The 27,767-nt window shown below is 27.4% G+C and overlaps 3 protein-coding genes across 7 annotated transcripts; 1 reads left to right on the top strand and 2 right to left on the bottom strand.

Annotated features, from left to right (window-relative positions):
- On the top strand, nt 1-9,070 carry LOC112684370. 3 transcript variants are annotated; one of them, XM_025555868.1, is made up of 18 exons: nt 1-313; nt 2,764-2,913; nt 3,014-3,168; nt 5,385-5,473; nt 5,762-5,840; nt 5,902-6,066; nt 6,133-6,241; nt 6,314-6,486; nt 6,652-6,737; nt 6,824-7,047; nt 7,146-7,244; nt 7,318-7,445; nt 7,513-7,655; nt 8,058-8,224; nt 8,299-8,430; nt 8,513-8,601; nt 8,666-8,794; nt 8,865-9,070. In XM_025555868.1, exons 1-18 carry the CDS (start codon nt 261-263, stop codon nt 8,999-9,001), a joined length of 2,307 nt encoding a protein of 768 aa, XP_025411653.1. In that variant the 5' UTR covers nt 1-260; the 3' UTR covers nt 9,002-9,070. The 3 variants fall into 3 exon arrangements, with proteins under 3 accessions (XP_025411653.1, XP_025411655.1, XP_025411654.1); XM_025555870.1 differs by lacking the exon at nt 1-313 and adding an exon at nt 2,492-2,509; XM_025555869.1 differs by lacking the exon at nt 1-313 and adding an exon at nt 2,601-2,682.
- On the bottom strand, nt 9,039-27,042 carry LOC112684371 (gustatory receptor for sugar taste 64f-like). 3 transcript variants are annotated; one of them, XM_025555872.1, is made up of 13 exons: nt 26,984-27,042; nt 26,509-26,612; nt 26,276-26,408; nt 25,994-26,096; nt 24,603-24,689; nt 23,615-23,841; nt 18,112-18,315; nt 17,900-18,015; nt 10,954-11,178; nt 10,004-10,158; nt 9,747-9,912; nt 9,237-9,326; nt 9,039-9,160 (listed from the first exon to the last, which is right to left on the bottom strand). In XM_025555872.1, the coding sequence occupies exons 4-13, from the start codon at nt 26,050-26,052 to the stop codon at nt 9,101-9,103; spliced, it is 1,389 nt and encodes a 462-aa protein (XP_025411657.1). In that variant the 5' UTR covers nt 26,053-26,096; nt 26,276-26,408; nt 26,509-26,612; nt 26,984-27,042; the 3' UTR covers nt 9,039-9,100. The 3 variants fall into 3 exon arrangements, with proteins under 3 accessions (XP_025411657.1, XP_025411658.1, XP_025411656.1); XM_025555873.1 differs by lacking the exon at nt 26,984-27,042 and having other exon boundaries at nt 26,509-26,619; XM_025555871.1 differs by lacking the exons at nt 25,994-26,096; nt 26,276-26,408; nt 26,509-26,612; nt 26,984-27,042 and having other exon boundaries at nt 24,603-24,870.
- LOC112684448 lies at nt 26,432-27,731 on the bottom strand. The gene is made up of 3 exons (XM_025555984.1): nt 27,374-27,731; nt 26,911-27,304; nt 26,432-26,612 (listed from the first exon to the last, which is right to left on the bottom strand). The coding sequence occupies exons 1-3, from the start codon at nt 27,516-27,518 to the stop codon at nt 26,432-26,434; spliced, it is 720 nt and encodes a 239-aa protein (XP_025411769.1). The 5' UTR covers nt 27,519-27,731.
- Between the last annotated feature and the right edge of the window lie 36 nt (nt 27,732-27,767).

The following is a 27,767-nucleotide window of genomic DNA, read 5'->3' as shown; positions in this document are numbered from 1 at the left end:
CTGATTTTTCTATCTAAGCGCCGTCCATTTGTTACCTGGATATATATATCCCATGATTTGTTAACAGGTCTATGTCGAAAATTGTGATCAGTGAAAATATATTAATTTATTAATTTACCGTTTGTAATCATCCGTTGTACCCAGTACGAATGATCGATTGTATTCGTAATAAACGGTGAAAATTGATGAACGTCGTCCGACATAAACGTAAATATTGTTCGACATCAACGTAGTACTTCGATTACGATTCAACCGGCAGAATGGAATACGATATCGGAACTGAAATTTTGATTCATTCGCCTGCCAACATATGGTAAGCGTTCTTTTCATTTCCCGACGAGGGCCACAGCCGTGGTTGAACTTTTCAGCATCAGGTCATCGTGTTGATTTCACGCTGGGGGGGGATCGTCACTTGTTTGTTTTGTTCATAACGCCGCAGATTATATGAAAACGAATCCCATAATTATAATATTAGTTGTGATACTATCTTACAAATGATACCATTATCGTTCGCCGACTAATCTTTGTTAATTCGTGTTGGTAATCTGTGATATTATTATTATTTTTTACGCATATAGATAATAGACACATTCGCTTAGGTATGTTTTATTGATTGGTTAGGTTAGCATTGATCATAACATAAAGTCCTCGGTCATTAAATGTCTGATTAGGTGGTTTGTAATATATGCCAATAAAAGGTTTAATATCAGTAGTTCCTAGTCTATGAACCTTGTATAATCACTTATTAAAATTTATGAGACACCGTGTTTTTCCTTTTTTTTCTTATTAAAATATTTTGCTCATTTAGGTAGACAAATAGAGTATCAATTCATCAACAATTATTTCTAATTCAGCGACTATTGCGTTTTCTCTACTTAAGATTCTCATTTTACATTTTTATTGAACAAATTCTGTTCTAGAGGAAATATATAAATAAAATGTTATTTTAGATATAATAATAACTGTAATAATATTAATAAAAATAAATATAACAAATTATATTAATTCATGTTTTTCCCATTCAAAACACTGATTTACAAGTCTGGTTAAATATTTATAGATTTCCTATAATCTATTTACTATAATATTGGTTTTTCGATCTTGTACTATATCTTATAAGCATCGAATTTGGAGAAAAGTTTATTTCTTAATTTAAATCATTATCAGTATATTATTTTAAATTTTCAACTACCTAATGACAATACGTATTGCAAACAATGATTTTAAGTAAATACATTTAAAATCATTTTAACTACCTAATATAATTTCTTATAATGATCATGGATACCGGAACAATGGGAAAAATGGGGAAAACTGCTCCTACGGAAAAAAATCTGTGATGGCATAGCCCCCCACGGACATTTTCCTAGTATTTACCCTCCCATGACTAAAATACATAGGCCATCTTCCATATTCATTTTTTTTGTTGAATATAGAAACAAAACTCAAATATATTTATTAAACTGTTTAATAAATTTTTAAGTATTAACATACACATACAGTAAACTAATAGTTTTATTTAAAAATAACTTGCATATACTATGTATGTAGTATAAGAGGTATGTATATAAGAATAAGATAACATGGAGATAATTACCCTTTATTTAGAAATTGGAAAAGATTCAACATTTAACCGTAACACCCAAAATAGAATAGTTTTCAGAGTAGGAAATCCATTATCGGGACTGTAAAATAGATTTGTAATCTAATTTATTTCTAGAATCATTTGGTTTCCAACAATCGATTTGATCAGACACAGTCATTAAATTATAACTTTACCTTCCACTGTATTTGTAGCTATACTCAGCCACCACGGTTTAAACATGGTTCCCATGCCACTGATAACGATATTAAATTTTTATGTATTGGAATGGTTTATGTTTTTATGTTGCATTTATTATTGTTTTATGCAACGATATCAACGTTTTCCGTTTTAGTTATGTAAATTAATACCATTGGTTTTTAAACACTATAATTTTCAAGTCCTGTCATTAATTTTTCAAGCATATTCTACATTTATAACTTTTATTAAATTGAAATAAAGCAATAATTTAACATTAAGTAATTATTATTAATAATAACTCATACTACTAAGTTTTAAAACAAAATTATTCTTTATATTTAATATAAAGAAAATATCAAACTATAATAGTTTATAGTAGTCACCTTATGTATTCGCTTAGGGATATATTTTTACATACTAAGAGGATATTAATGAATATAAATCTTAATTATTCTATTGTATGTAAATATATTATGTATACATTTTTTCATGCTTATTATTTATTATTGTTTATTGTTATTTATTACTTGTTCTCTAACAAATCTTGACCTAACTAGTCTCTTCAGTGTAAACACTGACAATTGTTTACATATTCATAAACAAACGTTCTTCATAACAGTAATTATCTTTCAGTTCATAATTTATCTAGGCTTGCCAAATCAAATAGGTATTTTAATCGTTCAAAACATTTCAAGTATTGGAACTAATTAAATATCATAAGTAAATGTGTGTGTATATATATATATATATATATATGTGTGTGTGTGTGTGTGTGTGTGTGTGTGTGGAGTAATGTAGATACTGATGAGATCACAAATATAAATGCTGTGATGACCACAACTCATCACTAAAGAGACTCAATGTTTAATAATAACTTCATTGTGTCATCAATGTAGAATGTATCTATTTGTGTTGATACATATTCTGTAATTTTATTAAATATAACTAATTAATAGTAAAATGTTTCATTTTTATATTAGGACACCGGCGACTGTTGAAGAAGATGATGGTGATGAAATATTTATTTCTTATAAAGAGGGTAATGGTGCTAATGAATGGATTAATAAAGACAGTCATCGTATTAAATCTATAGATGCAGAATGGGCAGCTAATTCAGTAACAAAGTCCAAGTGAGAATACATTTTTGTTATTTAATTCTTTAATCAATATTAAATACTTGGTTAATCATTTTTATAAATGTATTTACTTAATATAATTTTGAAATTTTAGTCATGTAGAAAGTATTGTTTCTGACATTAAATCAATGAGTCCTAATGTTGTACCTTCTGATAAAGAAATAACAAAAAAATCTACAGCTGCGCGATCTTCAGGTGTATTTAAAGTAAAGTTTAAAAAAGATGATTTTTTATCAAAGAAGACACAAGGTAAGAATTATTTTGTGCTTGTAAATAATATTATTGAACATTTTAATTTATGGAAAATCTTTAATTTAAGTAATTTGACATACTCGTATATTTATTTATTATATATTTATATGTAATATTCATGATTTATGTTTCTTGTCTTTGTTTTATATTAGTATCTTATTAAATTGGGACTGCACATTTTTCATTGAAAAATAGTTATACCATTAATGTATAATATACTCATAGATATATATAATATATAGAAAGATATAAATTTAGAAGTATTAAAATTAGATAACTTAAAGTATTTTTAAGTTAACTCTATATACTTAAAAAATAATCTTAGATTTAAGTTGTTTTTAAATATTGAGCCTAATTATTAAGTATACAAGTACTTAATAAAATAAAAAATTGTTGATTTAATAGAATATTTTTCACAAACAAATTTTATCAAAATTAAGATAAATTTTTAATGTTTAAAATGTTATGATCAAGTTTCTAGAGCTTTGATTTTTTTGTTTAATATTTCTATTATCATCTGAGCTATAGTATTTTATACACTATATGACAGAGGTGGCCAACTTCTTAAATTTGTTATCAATTTTTTAGTTTTCCTAGTAGGTTATCACGATCGACAAAAAAAATTAAAAATAGAGATCACTGAGAAAAAATATATTTTTTATATATTTGTGCTACAATTCCTTTATTACTTCTATTTAAAGTATTATTAAGTAATAATAATTTTAATTTTACACTTTTTCAAAACATTTATTTTTTATCAATTTATACGAACATAATAAATACTGAATATATAAATATGCACCATTGCTAGTAGCTATCGGCTACTCAATATGTATTTCAAATTTATTTTCTTGTTTTTATTTACCTATTGGTTTAGAGTATTAGTAAAAAAAAAATAGATATTTTGATGGCACTTTTTGTTTATTTTTAAATAATTTGTAGCATAATATTGGTTAGGTTAATGTATTTATAGAATTTTCAATTTTTGATACATAAATTAAATGTAACTATAACACTGGGCGTAATAACCGGGCATTCAGTTAATGTGCTGTTATTTAAACATTTTTTTTTTTTTGTTTGCATTAAGGTATTAATATAAAACAAAGAGCTCAAATTTAATATAATTTTAATTTTATTTATTATTCATGGTTAAAATTTAAAATGATTAAATTCATTATTATGATGTTTAAAAATGTATCATAGTCCTTTCACTATTTATTGATAAAATAAAACCAATTATATATACATATAAAGTACAAAGAAGGAGAAAATTGCTAATAACAAGAGTTGTAACTTCCCACTCCATATATTGCATTGCTTATCATTACTTATCATCTAATTTCACCTATGCATTTATTTACTGTTTTATGTAGACTATTTAAATAAATAATACGTGAATCTATATAATATTGTTTTTTGTTTTTAATAATATTTTACTTGTAAATGTAGCAGATTAATTATTATTTTTCCTCATTTGTGTCTGAAATTGTTTTTATTTAATTATTTTGTTTTAAAATATTTTAATCATCACTTATTAGACTAAAGGTCAAAAGGTAATTTGATATTCTTATTCTTATTCTAAAATGGAATTCCATTGTTCACAAATGCTACCATAACTGAATAGCAGCCAAACTACTAAGACCAAATAATTTATAATAGTTACAGTAATCATTCGGCTATAAATAGAGGTAAGGTGACTGATCTGATCTCATCTCTATTTGAATGAATGCATACATTTTCCTTAACACATGATTTCATTAATTTCTAAGTAGGTACTTAATTAAAAATCGTATTTAATTATACTCCTAATGTAATAAAATATTTTACTGTGTAATTTATGTATATATAGGTTCATTTAAAATAAGTTAATATTTTAATATTTTAATCAGCTAGAAATAATATTATAGTTAGATTTATATTAAATACAAATAATTAATTATAGTTTGTTATTTTAACAAATTTAATTGTGATTGTTTGACGAATAAAGATTAATTTAGAATATATATGAATTGTATGTAATTGAGTAAAATAAATAATTACTTCGTAGCTTATTGCTTATGATACTAATTAGTGTTTAACTACTCAAATATAAATAATTGTTATAAAACGAATTAAAGAATTTTGACATAATTTATATTCTATAAATATAAATATATGGCTTATTCTTGATTAAGCTCAATAAAATAATTTGTTATTTTATTTTTTGTTCATAGATTCAAAGCTTAAAGAACAAAAAACAATAAAGGATGGCAAGAAGTTATCTGACCGTGACTCAAAACAACTTTTGTTAAATAACACTGCGGTAAGAATTATTTATTTATTTATTTTTATTAATTATTACATTTTTATGATTTTTATGTGTATTTTAAACCAATTTAACATAAAATAAATATTTTTATATCATAATTTTATTTTAAATACTTAAATATTATGTACTCAATGTCTTTCATTTAATGAAATTTATGTGATTCTTACTATATGAAATGAAATTTAATATGTTTGTTAATTTAATACATTTTTTTATATTAATATATCTGTTTAAAAAATTGTAATAATTTAAAACTGTCATTTTTAAAAAAATTTTTTTTAGAATAATGAAAAGTTTTCTACAAGCACTTCATCAAAATATTCACACATAATAGAAAGTTCAGAAATGGAATGTAGAACAAGTATGAAAATCATAATAACAAAAAAAATTATTTTATAATTAAAAAATTTTTAATTTTTTAGATATGGAGAGCTCAAGTTTTTCGATAGAAGGAAAACTTTTGAATGAAACCAATTTATCGAGATCAGAAAATTTTGAAGAATTATTGGAGGATATTGAAGCAGAAGCAGAGATTTGTTCACCCACAAAATCTGTTTCGTCTAATGATATGAAACAAAAAAAAAAAAATTAGATACTTTGCATTACTAATGAATAATAAATTACAAATTATTAAATATTTTTTTATATTTTAGGAAAAAAATATTTTGGTGTACGAAGGCGTCCTGAAAAAAAAAGATCTTCAAAAAAATGTGATAGCAAAAAAAAGTTATTAGTTGTTAAATTAAATTCAGTTAATTTAAAGTAAGTGTATTAATAATATGTGTCAACTCCTTAAGTTAAATATTTAATGATTCTTTTTCTTTTTTTTTTTAGAAGAAAACATAGTCCAGTAACAGACAAATTGGTTTATTCAGATGATGCAGCTACACCAACTCCTGCAAAAAAATTAAAACCATCTTTTCCTATTTATAATACAACAGACAATTCATTCAATCAGAACTCTCCTTCTTTCCATCAGCTAGCTAACAATTCTTTAATACAAAAAAATAAGCTAATTTCAATGTTTCATTGTTAGATAGATATATCTATAAATTATCTTCTTTTTGTCTATAAGCACTTATACATTTTTGCTCCTTACTAAAATTAAATATAACAAATAATAAATTTTGATTAAATGTAATTTATTTACAATTTTAATTACATTATTTCAGTCAGAATGGATGCTTCCAATGAACAAGGTTTTAGATGTCCAAAACAAGAATGCCGAAAACTGTTTCGTAAAGAAAATCTATTAATGGTTAGAATCTTTAAATGAACTTATTTTGTTTCATTTCTTTTTTTGTGTACTGATAAAATATGACAAATTTTATATTATTTATTTAGATGCATATTAAACACTATCATTCCGAGTATACTGAATTACTCGTCTCCACACCAAATGTAACAGACCTTGCTACAGCAAGAATTGAGGGTGAAAATGCTGATGAACTATCTCCATCATATTATCTTCATCGAATATCTCAACTGGAAGCTAAAAGAAGTTGGGGAAATACACCTTATGACTCACCATCTCCGAGTACAATTTCTTCTTCTTTAAAATTGACTGAGTAAGTATTTAATTATTTTCCTAGTTAATTTGATGATAATAACTTATGAACCAAATAAAATAAAATATAATACAAATTATTAAATTAAATTTTTACAGACAAGAACCCGAAAGTAATACTTCTTACCAATCTGAGAGTTATAATACTTCTATCTTATCCAATGACAAACCTAACAGTATATCAATATATGATTCAAAGTAATAATTTTTTTACTAATTTGTTTAGTTTTTAAATTATTGATAAAAATAATATATTTTCTGTAATTTTTAGAGATTCTGGTTTTGACGGTATTGTAGAATCAATGACCTCAGTAACAGAGTCTTCATTGAAAGAATATAAGATAAAAGAAGCCATAAAAAATATAACATTAGTTGATGATTTTGAAAATGAAACAAGAGGTTAAAATAATGTTCAAGTTTCATCAAATTAAGTCAATATTTACATTATTGTGGTTTTAAATTGCAGATAGTTATGATATAACAAGTGTAGCCGGCTCAGACCGTCATTTTAAAATTAAAAAAAAAAAAACTGATATTGAATCTCTTCCCAAAGAAGAAGTAATCAATTGTTCATGTGCTTCAAATCAAGAAGATGGGTTAATGATACAAGTAATTATTATTTTATTTTGAGTTAATTAGCTCTACAATTTAAAGTGGTATATGTTTGAGGATGTAATTGTATTATTTCCTGTAATACAATTTTGTGCACATTATGCTGAATAATTTTAGTTTTTATTTTTTATACTATGCATACTATAGCATTATAGATGTTAGAATTCCAAACTAATAATTTTATATAAATACATCTATTGCCTTGTAGTAACAATTATCTTTATTTACATTTTTATTTTTTTTATTCTAACAAAAAAGTTAGAACCGTTTGGTACTGTTATTTTAGAGTTTTTGAGTTTCCTTAATATTCATTTAAATATATTATTAGTGCAATACAAAACTTATGATTGGTGACATAATTCATTGTTCAAAATATTTAAAATATTACTCTTATTTCAGTGTGACGTTTGTCTATGCTGGCAACATGGTCTATGTAATAAAATTGCTTCTGAAGATCAAGTACCGGACAATTATGTTTGTACTAGTTGTTTAAATCCTTCAAAAAAAAGACAATCAAAACAATATGATTATTTACAAGATTGGATCAAAGAAGGAAAAATAGCCAGGTAAGTTAGATTTATGATCAATTTTATGTATATAAAATATATATGCACACCATGTATGTTTATGAAATGGTTAGTGTTCTTCAGCATAAAGATGAACGACGAAGAAAAGATGAAAATATTCTCAAACAATCTCATCAACTTGTTGCTGAAGTGATTGAACATAGCAATTTTTTACATAGCTTATTAGTCAAAACTGCAATTTATGGGTATATTGTTTTTATACTTTTATATTTATAATATTTACATAAAATTGTTAATTATAGTTAGTTTTTTTTTTTTTATGTACAGGCAAACACCTGAGCATCCAAAGCTTTATTTATGGTCTGAACAAGGTTCAAAAATAAATGAAGAACCTCCCCAAGACAAGCTTGAAGAATGTAAATTTAGTTACTGTTTTTCTGTTTGAATTGAATTGAATTGACTTTTTTTTAATTATTTTAGTATTATCTGGTCCAGTACCTGAGAAACCTATTAATACAGCCGACTGTAGAAAAAACTTACTTGAGGAAATTGAAGATGGCTTTGATAATTTAGAAGCCAGAATAAATTTATTTGAAGCCAAAACTAATGGTACTTATTTATTATTAATTTTGGTTAATAATTATTCAAGGCACATTTAAATTTATTATGAACTATTTAGGACTTGAAGATCAAGTGAACGGTATTGTAGACAATGAAGTTTTGTCCAATACTATTACAATGTTGTTACGCGATTTAAACTCAATCAGACATTATATGTCAATCGAAAATCAAAACAAAGAACCAGACAGTGCTTAAAAATATATTATTTATTTTGATAATATTGGTTCATTGATTTAAGGATAGATATTTTAAAGATATAAAAGAAAACATTTTATAATACTATCCAATAATTAATTAATTTGTATTTTGGAGTTGTATTAACACAATTTCATAAGTTAAAATTGCTCCCGCAACCTATAAAGTAAAAGAAAAATTGTCATTAAAAATTAAAACATATTTGCTTTTATCTTTATTTAATTTTATCACTTACTCCTAAAAGAAAGTTCCTTGTAATTGAAAACATTTTTAGTCCAGTTAAAGCAACATAATCCGATGTGACTTCTTGTAAAAACCTTTGTGTCTTGAAAACAAATGTATTTATAGTGATTTTTATCAATACAATTTTTTAATATATTCAGACATTCAAGTGTAATTAATTGAAATACACTCCAGTTAATTGTATATTGTATATTTCAAATTGTTTGTAACTAATATTTAGATCTATTGGAGGTAATAAATGTTATATTTATTATACTTTTAGTTAAGTTTTTTTTGTTTTTTATTTTACTGTTATAAAGAATATGGTTATTTTATGCATTTATTTTACTACTTTATACACATAGCCCGATTTCTGTATTTCGCATCATATTTTTTTTTTTTTTTATATAGTGATGTAATTATAAATTTTTTGAGATAACTAGAAAATTTTTAAACAGGTAAATGCATTTGAATGAATACTTATAAAATTAAAAATGTATTAAGTATAAGTCTAACTACATACTTCTATACTATAACTGTGTGTTGGGCACATAAAGATTTCTGGAACAATTTTCTTGCTCTCGTCGTTGATCGCGGAAGCTTGCATAACGACTGCAGTTGTTCGAAATACCAAAAACAAAAACGAGTACATGTAGAACAATGTTCTAAAGTAGCTGTGCTTGATTGAACTACAGTAACAATAATAATAAAACAAATTGTATTTTTATTGAGGTCATATTTATTGATAAATGTGTTGCTATTCCATTTAAAAACCCTCACTCAATTTCCGTGATCAATTGTGCACAAATGAAATAAATGTTACTGCCTATCGACAACGCCACAATTACGTTTATGTGATCGTCGATTTTTTTCACCAAGTGAGTTAGGGACGTGTACGTCTCTCGGTATTCTCGCCACTGGGACATTGTCAGCATCTTAAAAAATAATAACATACCATTAAAACTACTTGGAAATTGCTTGGTGTCCTATGAGTGCGCAAACGCAAATGGTTCATATATTAAATTTTTACCACATTAAATGTTATTAACTGTAGTTAAAAAGGTAATTTTTCGAATATCAATAATATTAAAAATTATTAAAATAAATTATGCGATAACTGACATGCACAAACGTTTATTGCAAAATAATTCAATATCGTAGTAAACTAATGACCAAATGATTCTTAACATGTTATAACAACCATCCTAATGGTTCAAATCCTGAAAAACAAAATCAACAACTCCGAATCTGCTCATGTTAGGTACTTTTGAGCTCCATCCCGGATATTGTTCTAACTTAATTTTCGTAAATGCTATAAATCCTCATACAAAATAATTACTTGCAATATCTCGGTCGATCTGCCAACGTATGATTGTTAATGTTCCCTGTAAGTTACCAATATGTCACTGCAAAACGATCTAAAAATCTCAACCATTGGACAAATAGCTGTAAAATATTACTCACGCCTCCATTCTTAAACGGAACACCACTCTCATAGTTGAACTTCATACCAACAATCTTCAGGGAAATCCAGCCAGACGACTTAAACGTATTTGCCTTAGAGGTCTTCTCTACGTCTAACTTGATAATCACAACTAATTCCCCGGGAAAAAGAATTTTAGTTTTACTCAAGAATGCATGAACTTATTCGTGCATTTAAAATGATGAAAAAGTTTGTAAGACAACGTAATTGTATTATTATGCTATTTCTTAGTGTTATATCCACCTACCTGACCTCTGACTCTATGCATGGCTTTGGTTAGTTTCTTAAACTGAGCCGCCAAAGCTGAACTAACCAGCATGATGAAAAGATCAGTAAAATTCCAGAGAAATGTTGCTGTCAAGCTCAGCCACATGACCAGAAATCCTTTCATTGGATTGTAACTCTCGTAGTCGTCATACAGGTACCAATGCGTCTTCAGAGAGAATCGTTCTAAATACCCCGTCAACGTCGCCTGCATTAAGGTAAACGTAATAAAACATTGTATAAGTAATATTTTACATGAGTATATACAGGGCCGGTCTTAGGAGTGGGTGAGCAGGGCGCCTTCAGAGTTTAGATATTAATTTTTTAATAATAGTTTTTTGTAATTCAAATTATTTTTAGTAATTCGAATAAATACAATAATGTATAGCAAAAATTAATAGATATCTCGAGAAAAACTATAGCTGTTACAGACTAACGAAAATAGATGGCCGAATCAATTATGCGGGTAGGTACTCTACCTTCACGCGCACTACACTCGAAAGTATATTTAACGCTTTCGTCTTCGTGGAAATTATGTTAGATTGTATTAGACCAGTATAAAAAAAAATAACTAGGTATTATTAAGATAGTAGGTACTGTCGTAAATGAGTTAGTTTGACATGTACACGTACAATACTCACCGCAGTTGATTATCAGTTGTCCTACAATAATTTGTCCTAATACCTGGTTATGTTAGGTTAGGTTTACCTGGTGTCATCGAATAGTGAACATTTAATTTTCGTAAGTAATCATGTTTTATATTATAATATAATAATACTGCACTATAGAGCAGTGTTTCCCAACTGGTGTTCCGCGGAACTTAAGGGTTTCGTGAGAAATTTGGGAAAATATAAATTATTTAGCAATATTTTGATTTGAACTATGATTTGAACATAGAATTGGAATTGAAACATTTCCCGATTCGAGGTTCGTAGTTTGTAGCTTTTCGGCGTATACAAAGACTAAGGTTTCGAAATCAAGTAAATGCGGCTCCAGACTTACAAATCCAACTTTCATGAATAACTCCAGATTTAAAAACAGTTATGAAAAAACACTATGGAATGATTCCAATGTTCTCATTGAATCTATCTTCGAAGTAATGAGAGGCAAATATTGCATTTTGAGCTTTGATATGTAGGTACATTTATAATATTGTAATAATAGATAACAAACAAAATAAAATGTTAAAGCCGTCTTGTTTTTTTATATTAATGACACTCTTGTGCTGGAAGTGTCCGATAACCCACTCATTTAAGTGTACAATACATATGTCTGTATTAATATTATAGAAAAAATATTGGGGTTCCACAAAACGTTTAAGCTCCTGCAAAGGTTCCGCGGGTAAAAGAAGTTGGAAAACACTGCTATAGAATATAGAGTATTATGCATGAATTATGATGTTATACCAATTTAAATGTAACACTTTACACAATTACACTACAATATCAGAAGTATTTCTAATTCTTAAAATTATTAAGTATTATATCATTATAGTTCCTTATACAGTTATATTTCTCGAAAACGTATTTTATACATTAAATTAATTTTTAAATTTTAGACAATGGTACCGAAAAAACTTTCTGATGCTTAATATAGAAAACGTAAATTTCAAAAAGAATATGATTTGTAAAAACGCAAGGGTCTATGAATAAATTTATCCTACCTGATGTTGACGAAATTAAGCAACAAACCAACACCCTTCTACATCATACGAGTATCATATTAACGATAACAATCAAACAAATTTTATTACTAATGACGATACTTCATGTATAGGCATTGATGACGAAACTATAGAGTCTGAATATAAAAGTAATTCTTTATTAAGATTAAAAAATAATTGTGATGAAAATATTGAAGACAATCAGTTTACAAAGAATTGTCTTTCCGATCCTGCATTGTGGCCTAATTTTTTGAGTGCGAAATATCAAGAAATACTGATTTCTAATGGCCCAGTTCAAATAGAAAATATTCATTTTCCCTTGAATGAAGATAAATGTAATTTTTCCTTTCATTTATAGTTAGAAATTTAGATAATGGTCAAAAATTAACCAGGCAGTGTCTTATATATTCTTATAGTAAAGATAAAACATTTTGTTTTTGTTGTAAAATATTCGGAGGTTCTTCTTCACTTGCTAAATTAGGATCGAATGACTGAAAACATTTAAATAGTAAATTAAAAGAACACAAAAAAATCAACTAATCATTTTATTATGTATTCTAAGTAGAAATAATTTAAAAATAGGCTTTTAAAGAATAAATGTATTGATAGTCAAAACCAAACAATTATCAACAAGGAAGTACATCATTGAAGGTCCGTTTTAGAACGCTTAATAGCAATTACACTGTTTTTAGCAAAACAGAATTTAGCATTTCGGGGTTCGTTTGAAAAGCTGTTTTCACCAAACGCTGATAATTTACTAAAGCTTGTACAACTTTTGGGAAATTTCGGTGGAGTGATGTCTGAACACTTACGTCGAATATCTTCTAAGCAATGCCCTGATAATTACTGTTGCAAGCTAATCCAAAATTAACTAATAAACTTATTAGATATTACAGTTTTACAAAATATACAAAATCGCTTAAAGAAAAGTAAATATTTTTCAATTATCCTTGATTGCATTCCAGATTTAAGTCACTCAGAAAAAATGTCATTCACACTGAGATTTGTAGAAAAAGAAAATGGCAAGGTTTCATTAAAAGAGCATTTTATAGATTTCCGAACAGTTCATACTTCAACAGAAGAAGGACTTGTTGAAGTTTTGTTAAACACATTAAAAGAAAATAATATTAATATCGGTGATTGTCGTGGTCAAGGGTACGGCAACGGTGCCAATATGAAAGGGAAAAAATAAAGGAGTCCAAGCTAGAGTATTAAGAGTATAAATTCTCGAGCATTCTACGAGTATGTACCATGCGGATGCCACTCTCTTAATCTAGTTGTTTCAGACGCAGCATCTTCATCAAAAGACTCGATAACAATGTTTGGTGTCGTACAACGTATTGTATTAGTAATTAAATTTACTTACAAAAAAAAGCATAGTACAGTTTATACATGGGTACATTTAATGAGAAATGTGTGCCTGATGGGCGTTACAAATATTTTTAATTCTTGGACGAATAGTTGACAGACATACCCGCATTTCTTCCTCCACTGAATTTAGTTTTTCTCGGTTTTTATTTTTTATATTCGTAAGCGCTTAAAACCCTTGTTCACAAAGATATGAGGTTGAGAACGACACAAGAATAGTCAGTGCTTTTATAGATATATTTCTGGATATTCTTTAGAAACATACACCCAGAATTTATTGAGAGTGATCTTTTTGAATTTCAACTGCAATGTTCGATCATTTTTAATTGAACAGAGATTTTCTTCTTCAACAAGTTTTAAATCAACCAAGTCACTAATAGACACATTAAAAGGGTCCCGTACCCAGTTGTAATTTTTAATATTAATACTTGGAAAATATTTATTCATTTTTACTTCTAACAATGTGATAGACTCGACTATTAATGACAAAATGTTGTCATTCGCAACTAGTAAAGCAGTACGTGGAAACATAATTAAATTACCTTGATTAATTTTAGATTTCCATAAATTCAATTTTTCGATGAAAATCATAATTTTGTCCGACGATTTTAGTATATTTTCATCACGACCTTGCATACTTGAATTTAGTTTATTGAGATGCTCAAACAAATCAGTTAGGAAAGACAACTTTGTCCACCACTTTTCGTCTCCAAGAAAGTTGAATTCAGATTCTTCCATAGTTAAAAATACAAATAACTCCTCTCTCAAATTGTAAAATCGTGATAAAATATTCCCTCTTGAAAGCCATCTTACTGCACTGTATAAAATCAATCTTGAATAGTCTGCATCCATCTCGTCACAAATTTGTTCGAATAGTCTTGATTTTAGAGGTCGGCTCTTAATAAAATTTATAACTTTTACAACTTGATTATATTTTGTAAATCACTTACTAAAGATTTTGCAACTAGGGCCTCTCTATGAAGGAAGCAATGGGTAAAAATAATTTTTGAATTTTTTTTCTTGACTAAAGAAATGAAACCTTTTATTGAGCCAGTCATTGAAGGTGCACCATCAGTGCATATTCCAATACATTTGTTCCATGATAAATTTACTGATGATAAATGATCGTCCAAAACTTTAAAAACATCTTCACCTCTCGTTGTTTCGGGCAATGTTTTACAACAAAAAAAGTTTTCAATAATATCGTCATCAACTACCATGCGTACAAAAACTAAAAGCTGTGCTTTTCCACTTATATCTGTAGATTCGTCAACTTGCAGCGCAAACATAAGAGAATTACGTAACGTATTTAATACTTGCTGCTCAATATCTTCGGACATGTTGTTTATGCGCCTACTAATTGTATTATCAGATAAAGGAATTTTCAATATTTCTTGTTCAGCTTCTATTCCAAAAAATATTTTTACAATTTCACGGCAAGCGGGTAAAATTAACTGTTCACCTATTGTATGTGGTTTCATTGTTTTAGCTATAAGCTCTGCTACTACATAGCTCGCTTCTTGAGATTTATCAGAAATCTTTACAATTTTTGTCATACTTTTACTTTGCTTATTTTGTGAATTTAATAAACGTTGAAAATATGTTGTCGATCAAATGTGAATGCTTAGAATACAAATGACGTTTAAGTTTACTGGGCACCATTGCTTCATTTGACAATTTTTCACCACATACAACGCACCACGGACGAGGATTATCTGAATCACCAGTACAAGAAAATCCCATTTTTAAGTAATCTTCGTGATACTGACGAATATTACTATATTTTGTTTTTTTTTTTTGGTGGTTGACTTACTGACGCATTATTGTCAACATAACGAGTAACAAATTGATGATTATAATTATAAATATATGTAAATACATACCACAATATTTTTTTAAAATACTCGTATGCTATTACAATACAATTAGGAGACTAACTATTCTACGAATACGACGAAACGTCCAGGTCGGTTGCGACGGATATACTATATGGGGGTTTATAATATTACTTATACATTTTATAGTTCAATAGTTATCTGAACTTACTTATCTTAATCGTTTTATTCCTACAAGCTGTCGATTTATTAATATATACATATATATATAAAATCCATATCGATTGAAAGCATATATTTTCTTATATCGCAATTCAATGCTATCAGTAATTTATGGAAAAACCGCGGCACACCTATTGGATACTCGCGGCACACCAGTGTGCCGCGGCATCCAGTTTGAAAACCACTGCTATATTATATAAATATGTATGTACAAATATCGATAAGCGTTACAATTGCAGAGGAATTGCCGAATATATCGCGGAGTGTAATTCACGGTGTGTCGCGGATTGTACTCACAGACTGATTGAATGAGCGTCTGACCAACCGGTATATATATATATCAGCGTCGATTGTCTAGAACATTCTCGAAATTACCTTAACGAGATAATCATCGCATATTCTAGAACATGGGATTTCCCCTTATCCACTGACAATATTGTAAACAACTTGGACGATTCGCGGTGCGTTGTTTACGTCACCACAATATATTTAAACGAGCACTTATTCTCTTCTTGATACAGCTCTGGTTGTCATTGAAGACCGTTTTGAACAAATGGAATTTCACAAAAGTATTTGGGGATTTTAATATAAATTTGATAAGTTACCAGGAAAAACGGAGCTTCTTCCTCACTGTATGGATCTTCATCTAAAATTGTCAGAAGGCTAGCAATCAGATCTTAATGGTGTAAACCTCGCAAATGAATTAATACATCTTCGACAAATTTTACCAGTAGAATATAAGGCACCAAAAGAAGTCTTTCAGTATATACTGGATACTGACACAAAAGAAATTTTTTCAAATATATGGATCGCACTTAGGATTCTTTTGATAATTCCTGTTACGGTTGCATCTGGAGAACGTAGTTTTTCGAAACTTAAGCTAATTGAAACATATGTAAGAGCAACTATGGGTGATGAAAGATTGTTATCGCTTGCAATCTTATCTATTGAAAATGATATTGCTGAAAATCTATATTGGACAACATTGGTAAATGAATAATCAGAGATTAAAGTACGAAAAGTTCCACTAAATATATGAAGATTATTTGAATATAAACATACCTACCTATTAAATAATATTTACTTATTAATATTATTATAAAAATGACTTAACTTTAAATTTATTTCGATAATAAAAATTAATTAAAACAGTTTTTTATTCTGACTTCTGAGTAAAAAATACTTAACCTGAACTAGAGGGCGCATTAATTTTCCTTTTCCAGGGCGCATAGTTTCCTAAAACCGGCCCTGAGTATTTTCTATCGATTAGCCAACTCACATTACCTATGTACGAATTTAATGTATCATATATTGTATATTATACAATATATAATAATATACAATAATATTCAATAATATATACTATATAAATATAATAATATTCAGTGGCGCCGAACTATATTTCAAGAGGAGTGGTGGTATAATTTTTTATTAATGCTAAAGTTTAGTATAATATATAATATGCTTATGAACTTACTGTAAAATACAGAATATCATATAATTTTATGCCACTGGTAAAAATTATAAACATATAAAAAAAAAACCATAATTTATGGACACCTACCTCTTCAAATAAGAGTGGCGGCCGCCACCCTTGAAAGGAAGGATCGGCACCACTGATAATATATAACAATATTATATAATATAAAATAATATTATTATTGTACAAAATATTAAAGAAAATACAAGTATAGAATAGGTATATATAATGTAGATACACCGTACATCAGTTTGCAAGTTATATTATTTGTTACACACACGTATAATACTATGTATATAAAATACATTATTTATTGATATATGCAATAATTTGCTGTATAAAATACTATAAATATACATACAGATTGATCGATAAGTATAAAACTCGTATTGAAATCGTTGTCGATCAGCGACATAGCAGCTATGTCGTCCTTTCCACCGGGCCTCGTGTTCAACCAATTGTGTAGGCCGTGTTCAGCTATGTAAATGTAATAAGACAAAGGTATACTAAAAGCAGATAATATAATATAGAAATATGACTGATGAATGTTGTACACAACTATAATGTACTAACTGAACGCGAACACTAACAACACAACAGCCAGGGTGGTGGATTTCCATCCGAGTCTTGGGGCGCCGAATTTTCTCATGGACACCTCTACCGATCGCCAGTCTTGCATCAGCTTTGGCCATTTCTTGGCTAGTTTTATGAACATCCACATGGCACAACAAGCATTACCGTAAAATATACTTCCCGACGTAGCTTTCTTTATGCCACCTGCGAATAATTAGTGATGAAAAATCGTTTAAATCGTAATAACATAATAATAATATTATGATGGTAGGTATGTTTATAAGATGTAAATAGGTAAATATAATAGGTAATATAATAGGAATTACATTATTATATATTATATATATTTATAATATAATAGGTAAATAAGGTAAATGAAACTGGAAGTATACCATCACAGCAGGTATCAACCATATAGATACAGGCACGGATCCAGCCTACCATAACGGGAGGGGCGGATTATAAATAAGTATACTTCATGAGTCGGCTGAGGATGGTCGGCTGACGGTTGTCATCGATACATACATATATATATTTATTTATTTATAATAAACGGGATAAACCCTTTTGAAAATACAGTAGAAGTGAATGACATAATATTAAGTAATTATCAGTAGTAACATATAAACTATTTTCATACAATTAAAAGATGAATATAAATAGAATCAATAATAATAATAAAGAAAAATAGATTTATAATAAAAATACCAGTAAATCAAGAATAATATAATAATAACAATAATATAAAGATAATAACAAATGATAATCGAATAAAAAATTAATTTGCAATTGAATTTAAACCTAAATATAAATTACGATTAAAAATATTACGTGACATGAAAAAAAAGTCCACATAATTCACAATTTGATTTGCTAAATTTAATGATCTAGGAAAGAAACTATCAGAGCCATAGTTATATCTATTAAATGGTATATGAAATAAATTTACTTTTCTGAGACGGTGACTCGTTATATTGAACCCTATCATAGCAATTCAGGAGAGTGAATGTGACCATTTAACAAGTCATAAATAAACATTATATCAGCAATCTTTCTCCTTAATTCACATGATATAAACCCTAATTCTCTAATAAACATATTATATGAGTTTTTTGTTATACATGGAATATTTAATTTATAACTCAAAAACTTTGAAAATTTAAGTTGAACATTTTCAATAATATTAACGGAAAAGTTATAACTTGGTGACCAAACTGTTGACCCAAACTCGAGATGTGATCTAACAAGAGAAAAATAAAGAATTTTTAAGGCATTAATGTTCTTAAAGTTACTTGTATTTCGGTTTATAAAACCTAGCATCTTAAGAGCTTTTTTACTGCAATGATTTATGTGAGATGTGAAAGACAAGTTATTTTCGAAGATAATCCCTAAATCTTTAATTGATGTAACTCTAGTGACAGAAAAGTTATCCATTTTATAATCGTATATAATAGTATTATTTATATGAGAAAAAGAAATAATATTACATTTATTTATATTTAATGGTAAACCGTTTTGGTGACTCCACAAAATGAATTTATCCAAATTCGCTTGTAATCTTAAAGCATCTGCTGTAGAAGTAATTTTGGAAAATATTCTTGCATCATCAGCAAATAGAAGTATATCAACCGATTCATCAAAAATAGATGGTAAATCATTAATGAAAATTATGAATAATAGCGGACCTAAATGGGAACCTTGTGGTACGCCAGAACTTACTTGGAAAGAGTTTGAAATATAATGAGAAACTTTAACCGCTTGTGTACGACAGTTTAAATAGGACCATAACCAATTAAAAAAAATTCCATGGATGCCAAAAGAAGATAATTTATTAAGAAGTAAATTATGTTGAACCTTATCAAATGCTTTTTGAAAGTCGGTGTAGATTGAGTCTAGCTGTACACGATTGTTTAGAGCTTCAAGTATTTTGGACTGATAAAGTAGAATATTAGTGTTAATAGACATGTTTGGTCTGAAACCATGTTGATTTTTACAAATAACTTAAGAAGCAATTTTAGATAATTTTTTAGTGATTAAGGCTTCAAACATTTTAGGAATAATAGACATTTTTGAAATAGGTCTGTAATTAGTAACATTATGTATGTCCCCAGTTTTATGAATTGGAGTGACAAATGATTTTTTCCATATATCCGGGAAATAACCTAAGCTTAAAGATTTATTAAAAATAAAATGAAGAGGCTTCAACAATACAGAACTACAGTTTCTTAAAAAAATTGATGGTATACCATCAGGTCCAGTCCCTGAAAATAAATCTAAAGAATTTAAATAATCAAAAATGTCACAAGTATCAATAGACCATGAGCTTAAGTTAATATGATTATTATTAGTATTAGTAGGAATATTGGGTAATGAAAAATTATTATTAGAATTAATAGTGCTATTAACATAGACACTAGAAAAGTAATCAGCAAATAGATTAACCGTTTCAGAAAGATTTTTAGATGCTTTACTATTATATTTCATACAGTCAGGAATATTGTTTTTCGATTCCTTGAGAGAATTTATATAATTCCAAAATGGTTTAATATTTAATGAAATACTATTTTCAATATCTGCAATGTATCGAGTGTGACAATTTAAATTTAATAATTTTACTTTTTTCCTAAGCTCAGAAAATTTAATATAGTTTTCAGGAGAAGGAAAAAGTTTATACTTTTTATGGGCAGCTTTCTTTTCTATTATTAGGTTTCGGAGTTCTGCATTTGACCAAACAATGGAGTAATTATTATAGATTTTAATTTTCGGTACAAACAGATTGAATGAGTGGTAAATAATTTCGTGAAATTTATTAATTATAGCATCTAGAGACAAATTATTATCAAGATTCAGATCAAAATCAATATTAGAAAGAAATTGCGTAATTTCATTAAATTTACATTTCTTAAAATTAAAAATATAAGGAGACTCTAAATGCTCACTAAACAATGATTTTTCAAATTTAATTAGAAATTCAATTGGAGGATGATATTTATCAATTGAAGGAATAAGTGTATCAGACAAGTAAATAGAAGTGAGTTCGGCTTGATCACTAAGCATTATACAATCGAGGGTTCGACCAATACAGTTTATTATGCTATTACATTGTTTTAACTTTAAAAAGTTAATATAAGTATTATATAAGATATTACCAGACCTATGATTTTGAGAGTTAGGATCAACTGACCAGTCGAAAGTGTTTAAGTTAAAATCACCAGTTATAACAAAATTGTATTCAGGGAATTTAAAATAAATAGACTCGACTGTATTACAATGATTAGAATAAACATCAGAGGATGTACCTGGCGGAATATAAACACAGCCTAAAATCATTTTTATATTATTAAATGTAATTTTTAAATATATTTGCTCAATTTCAGCAACTATGGGAACAGTTAATAATTCACAGCTTATTTTTTTTTTATGGCAATTAATACACCCCCACCCCTAGTTTTTCTAAAACTTAAATTACGATCATTTCTATATATATTATAATTAATAAAACCAAGTTCAACATCAAAAACATTTGTGTTCAACCAAGTTTCACTTAGACAAATAAAATCATAATTAACATTTGATAAAGCGTTACGTAAAAATGGGATTTTGGTTAATAAACCGCGTACATTTTGGTAAAACATATTTACTATAAAAAATTTGTGTTACGATGTTTAAGACGATCATTTCTGGAAACTATCTTTGGAGTGCCTCTTACATATTTGATTATTAAATCAGTTTCTTCACTATCCAATCTACGAGTCTCAAGTTCTTCGCGTAAGTTCTTCATATAATTTCTCTGGTAAAGTGTACGATCTGAACTGATACTATAAGTGGAAGGTGGATTTTGAGATAATAGTTTTTTCTTTAATTTCAGTATCTCAAACGCATCATTAGGTGAGTTAAAAATTGCTTTAATTGGTCGAGTTTTATTCTGTCCGCGAATGCCCAAGCGTATTAATTTTGTAGGTCTAATAATGCTATCACCAATATTAATTGAATCGATAATATTATTAACAATATTAGAATCATGAGACATTCTATCATTAATGTTATCAGAGTTAGACTCTGGAATATTGTAAAATAATAGATTAGATGCACGAATATTTCGTTCGGCCACCTCATTAATAATCTCTTCGGAGCATTGTAATTCATTTTTATTATCATTATTTTTAAGTTCTTAAGTTCGTTAACTTCAACTAGCAAACGATTTATTAAAGCTTTCAACTCAGGAATATCACGCAACCCTTTGTTGCAAGATTCACAGAAAAATTTTAAATTACGATTTTTTAGAGATAGACATTTGATTTCGCTCGCTGATAGTCCCGAACACTGCGTGAAAAATTAAACTGCAGCCATCACAATTAATAGGTAAATCAAGATCAGCAAATGCATGAGTGCAAATGTGGCAATTTTGAACTTTAGTTGACATAATATTAAGCAGTCGAAAACGAAAAGCCAATTAACATATTATAATAATAATAATAATAATATACAAATAATGATAATAAACGTATAATTACCGATAAACAAATCAGAAAGAGAACACGCACAACCTTACTGTATGACTGCACATATACAACTGATATATATATATATATATATATATATAATATAGTAATATAAGCATAATAAGTAATCAGTATAGATAATTCACGATCAATTTATAATAATAACTAGGGTTCGGGACTTATTGTACAACAATTTTAGGAAATATGCATATAAATATGTACTTAAAATAACCGAAATATGCAACTAAATATTTTTTTAATGTCAGTTCAAAATTTTGATTTATTCATTTAAATTTAGACACCTTTTTTAATTAGTATTTTTGACAACAATAACACTACATATATTTTATTACTGTGTATCTCCGATTTCATTTTCTTCATCTTTTATAATGAAAAAAAAACTGAATACTTATTTTTCTTTAACATTCTCTGAACGATTTACGATAAACGATAGTAAACGTAGGAACAAGGTATTTCCCTTGTTGTTCTGCCCTGACTCGTTCTATGATTACGTATATTGACCAATGCATGAAAATAAAAAAAAAAATAATGTTGTCCTTTAAAATAAATTTACTTAACATCAAACAAAAAACTTCGTAAATATGTTATAAATGATAATTAAATTGCCAAAATTTATCAAATATGAATTTTGTTCAGAAAACGGTGAATATGCGAAAATATGCCATTCAAATTTTTGTATTTCAGTCCGTTATGACTTAAAACAAATTTATATCTTACTTAGACTTCTGCAATCATTATTAAATAATATGCAAATGCATGAAGTCCCGAATCCTAATAATAACTGTTAAATACTACGAGATATTTACGAAGAAACGTAAAATAGTAAGTTAATTCGAATTTTTATATTGTTATAGCTGTTTAAAATAATATCTGGTGTATATAAGAAATTTCGTATTTAATTTAAGTCTAGTTAAGTTCAGCCCAATTTCTTGTGTTTATAAATTGTACAATACAGTTGAAAAATATTAATCATTACGTGCCTTTTGCCGTAAGGTTGTCTTGATTCAAGTTTCTTATAGTGTAGTCCAACGAGAATATCTCTATAGACGCGAAACCGCAGAGCAGAAGGACTGAGTAAATGGCCACCGGAGAATACCAGTGGAATTTCAGTTTGTAAACGTCTCGTTGATAAATGCCGCTGACCGGAAAAATTCCAAAAATCGAAGCAAACGTTAACACGTGACGAATGTAGTAGTGAACTCCGGTTCTATAAAATGATAATATAGAAAAAAAAAATATCAACAAAAAGTACAGCCTAAAATATAGTAGTATTGATTTGAAAATAAAAATAAAATCGTACATTTAAATGAAAGCATAATCAAGTACCTAATAAAAACTAAATATTGTAATTGGACGTTTACGTAAAATTAATCATAATAATACACAGTCATCATGTTTTTTGCCTTTTCGAAAGTATAAATAATTCGAATTAACTATAAGTATTCTATAAGGCCTGTCACCTGTAAATCCTGTTTAATAAACTAATAATTGTAAATCTAAAAAAATATATTAATTTCATACAAAAAAATGAGTTCAATATATATGAATGATTATTGTCAAAGAACCTATCCTATAGTAGTTAATAGGGTGTAATGAAGTATTTAGCTATATCAAATATATTAATATTATGATGATGAATACTAAAACATTTGATTTTAAAGATTGGACATTTATATAACATATTATTATGCATTTATACTTCTGGACTACCCATATAATATTATACAATATACACGTTGGTTCTACTAAGTATAATTAGTTAATTCTCATGAAGTTATTTTTTACTGCTAATTATATTATTTTAATAAATATTCTTAGGTCAATAATCAAGCCACTATAGTTAAATTTCCAGAATAAATGCCCCAAAAAAACGGCAATACACAATGTCTTGAAACATTATCATCTAAATCTAAAACATAGGTAGGATAAAAACTAATTTTCTCTTAGGAAATCCAATTTCATACTAACTTGTTTAAATAATCGTTGAATTCTTTTGCGTCGTAATCTCTTCGTTTGACCTCACTATTCGGACTAACGGAATTATGTTTGATTTTCCTGAAATCATGTACAGCTGACCTAATCATGATCCTCGGTCGAAATTTCATTTTAATCCACATAAATAATTGTTGTTACTCGCGTTTTATGGTTGAACATTTTACGTTAATGTTCATGAATGCACTTACCAACAGGCTACTCTCGAGTGCATGTCATCAAGGTACATAAGATAATAGTACGACGCGACGTAATATAATAATAATAATAATAATAATAATAATAATAATTACTAGATTTTTATCGGATTTTTATTTATTAAACTTTTTTTTAATGTTTACGAAATGTTATTTTATGAGTCTATTGAATTGGATATCGTTTAAATGTCATAGTCGCAAAGGAGTTATAATAATTATTGGGTACCTATACTCTGTAATTTTAGGCGAACACGCACTAAAATAAACATCACATGCATTATTTAATGGGAAATCAATAAATATTTGATAAAAAGCATAGACCGCAGTATAATTTTTTTGACATATTTTTTAGTTATTTTGAAAATCGTTTTGTTTGAGCAATAAAATATAATTAATAAATACTGATGCTACAAAATGCATAAATAAAAAATATATTAAACCGTTTATACTGTGAAAACACCAAAAATGATTCATAAAATAATTTGAAGTGTAAATTATATAAGAATATAAAATATTAACAGAAATATTTTACGTTTTTAAAAAATGTTGCATAAATAACTAGGTTTATTATATTGAAATCGTTTATTTTAAAATTATTTCAAGATTAATTTAATAATAAATCTTTCGTATATAACTAGAGTTCGGCAACATTTTTTTTAGATAATTATTTGATTTAATTTGTATTAGAATAATTTTTTTACAATTGTTCGAATAATATTTAAACATAACATTGAGTTAGGTACGTCGCCGTAGAACCCGTAAATCATCATTACACCTCTTATCTATATTTTTTAACGGTCTCTTAAGTGGTAACAAGAGAATCGTGGATTTAATTTTAAATGTTATATAGAAATAACTCACATACATAGAAATAATTTACAAAAAGATAAATACTAGGTTTGGTTAACAAATATTTAATTGAGAGCGCATATACATATTTTAATTTGGTTGTCGAGAAAAGCCATCAGGCATAAAAAACTGATCAGAGAAACAAAAAAATATAAATCAAAACAATAGAACACAATAGGAATATAAGTATAACAAAAAAAGTAACTAGTTAGTGTATATATATATATAAAAAAAAAAATAAATAAATAATAGTGATGTACCGGCCAAAATACTTATGTACCTATCTAGTATATACGTTATTACTTATAAATAGTATATTACCCAGGCACACATTTGTGCCTCGTTCGTGTAGGTCCGGCATCAGGACATCCTCCCACCATGTTTTATAGTGTCCTACTCAGTCCTGGGTTAGGTGGACACATTCCTAAAATTAATAATGAATAGGGCTTGGATTTTAAAGTATAATAAATAATAAAAAAGCAAAAATGAAGCAAATTTATTTTTAAAAAAAGCAAAAAAAAAAAAGCATGACCAAAAATGAACATGAATTAGTTATAAAAATGAATAAAATTAATTAATTAAATTAAAAAAATAATTAACTACCATGGATTTTGTAAGATTTGTAGTAGTGTCACTATTATCTGACAGAATATTTTTATACATAGAAAACGAATACTTTATATCCACAAAAATTATCAGTACACACTTTATGCAAGAGGTTTCGTTTAAATCCAACCTAATAATTTAATTTCGTTTGTATTACGCAACCAGTATATAATTAATGTCTAGTGATTGTTTCCAGCCTTTGTTTTTCAAAAGAACACAATTTAGTTTACCTGAAATTGCAGTTGCAATATCTCCATTAGCTTCATTTAACTCCCTTTCTGCATCTAAGGCAATATTTATACATTTTGTCAATGATCTAACTGTCAACCGATATCTATACATTTAATTTTAATACATTCAACAATTAAGCCGAAAACATTAATAATGCACTATAATTATATTAGCACTATAAAAATACCTATAACATCCAGTAGTACTACAATGTACAATATTATAAATTCTACAACCGAAAAATCTCTTTAACAACACTTATTATCAAAAAAAAAAAATATTTTTTTTTAAGAAATGAATACATTACAGATTATATATATATATATATATATATATATATATAATATGGTATATATTTAAAATGAAAAAAAATTAAAATATATTTGACAAATTGAAAAAACACATCTTGTATATTATCTAATTTGCTTTTGTTTAGCAATTGTGCGGAAATTTCAATTATATTACTTCGTATACCGATATCGGACATTAAATCCATTGATTGCATTGATCGCATCCCTTCAATCACGTACGGTTTTTTTCGCTTGGCCAGATTCGATAATAATGTTTTTAGACGTTCTCCAGTGTAAGCTGTTAACGGTCCGTGCGTGTCGCTTGTCATATTAGATAAATTTTTACATCTTAAAAACAAGCAACTGCAACATAAATACACTATAACATATTGCCAATCCGAAAACGTTTTCGGGTCGAATATAGCTTGACTCGTGATATAAAAATACATAAATTTAACATAGTTGCTTATGAATAATAGTGGATTGAAATTCATATAGTATAATTCTGAAATAAATATAATATTACAATTGGGTTTTTTATCGTAATAGTTTAACAAATGAAAGATAAATGTACCAAGAGTATGATGAATTTTGCGCCTTGATACGAAAAATAAACAACGATATTTCTGTACACCTGTTAACAATTGACGATGTAATCGGACTAACAAATCGTTTATCCGATATAGTTGTATCGGGCACCAAAGGTCATATGGAGTCATTGGACTTGTTTAGAAAATCATTGAACAACATTTCTAATCGGACGCTATACAAACAACTGGAACCGTCACGTAAACAGATGATATGATATATTACATCGGGTCAACAATTGCGATCAACTGGACGCGAACGGTTCATAATTTTGTACAGCGAAAGTGAATTTAAATCGTCTTTTGTCACAATATACTTAAACACTAAACTGTTTGCAAACATTAAACCATTTTACGCATCGTTTACATTAATGTTCAACG

Source organism: Sipha flava, unplaced genomic scaffold (genome assembly GCF_003268045.1).
Source record: "Sipha flava isolate LNK unplaced genomic scaffold, YSA_version1 249_pilon_pilon, whole genome shotgun sequence".
Taxonomy (NCBI): Eukaryota; Metazoa; Arthropoda; class Insecta; order Hemiptera; family Aphididae; genus Sipha; species Sipha flava.
Note: the sequence above shows the minus strand (reverse complement) of the source record. Positions and strands in the feature narration are given on the sequence as shown.

Coding starts and splice junctions, on each gene's coding strand:
- LOC112684370 (XM_025555868.1), top strand. CDS start 261: ATGGAATACGATATCGGAACTGAAATTTTGATTCATTCGCCTGCCAAC. Junction 7,656..8,057: donor AAGATGGGTTAATGATACAA/GTAATTATTATT, acceptor CTCTTATTTCAG/TGTGACGTTTGTCTATGCTG. Junction 8,225..8,298: donor AAAGAAGGAAAAATAGCCAG/GTAAGTTAGATT, acceptor TGAAATGGTTAG/TGTTCTTCAGCATAAAGATG.
- LOC112684371 (XM_025555871.1), bottom strand. CDS start 24,751: ATGTGGATTAAAATGAAATTTCGACCGAGGATCATGATTAGGTCAGCT. Junction 11,179..17,899: donor TTATACTTATCGATCAATCT/GTATGTATATTT, acceptor ACCTTAATGCAG/GCGACGTTGACGGGGTATTT. Junction 9,327..9,746: donor CACACAGTTATAGTATAGAA/GTATGTAGTTAG, acceptor TTTGTTTTCAAG/ACACAAAGGTTTTTACAAGA.
- LOC112684448 (XM_025555984.1), bottom strand. CDS start 27,518: ATGACTCCATATGACCTTTGGTGCCCGATACAACTATATCGGATAAAC. Junction 27,305..27,373: donor CAAAATTCATCATACTCTTG/GTACATTTATCT, acceptor TATTTATTTCAG/AATTATACTATATGAATTTC. Junction 26,613..26,910: donor TTAGATAATATACAAGATGT/GTTTTTTCAATT, acceptor TTAAATGTATAG/ATATCGGTTGACAGTTAGAT.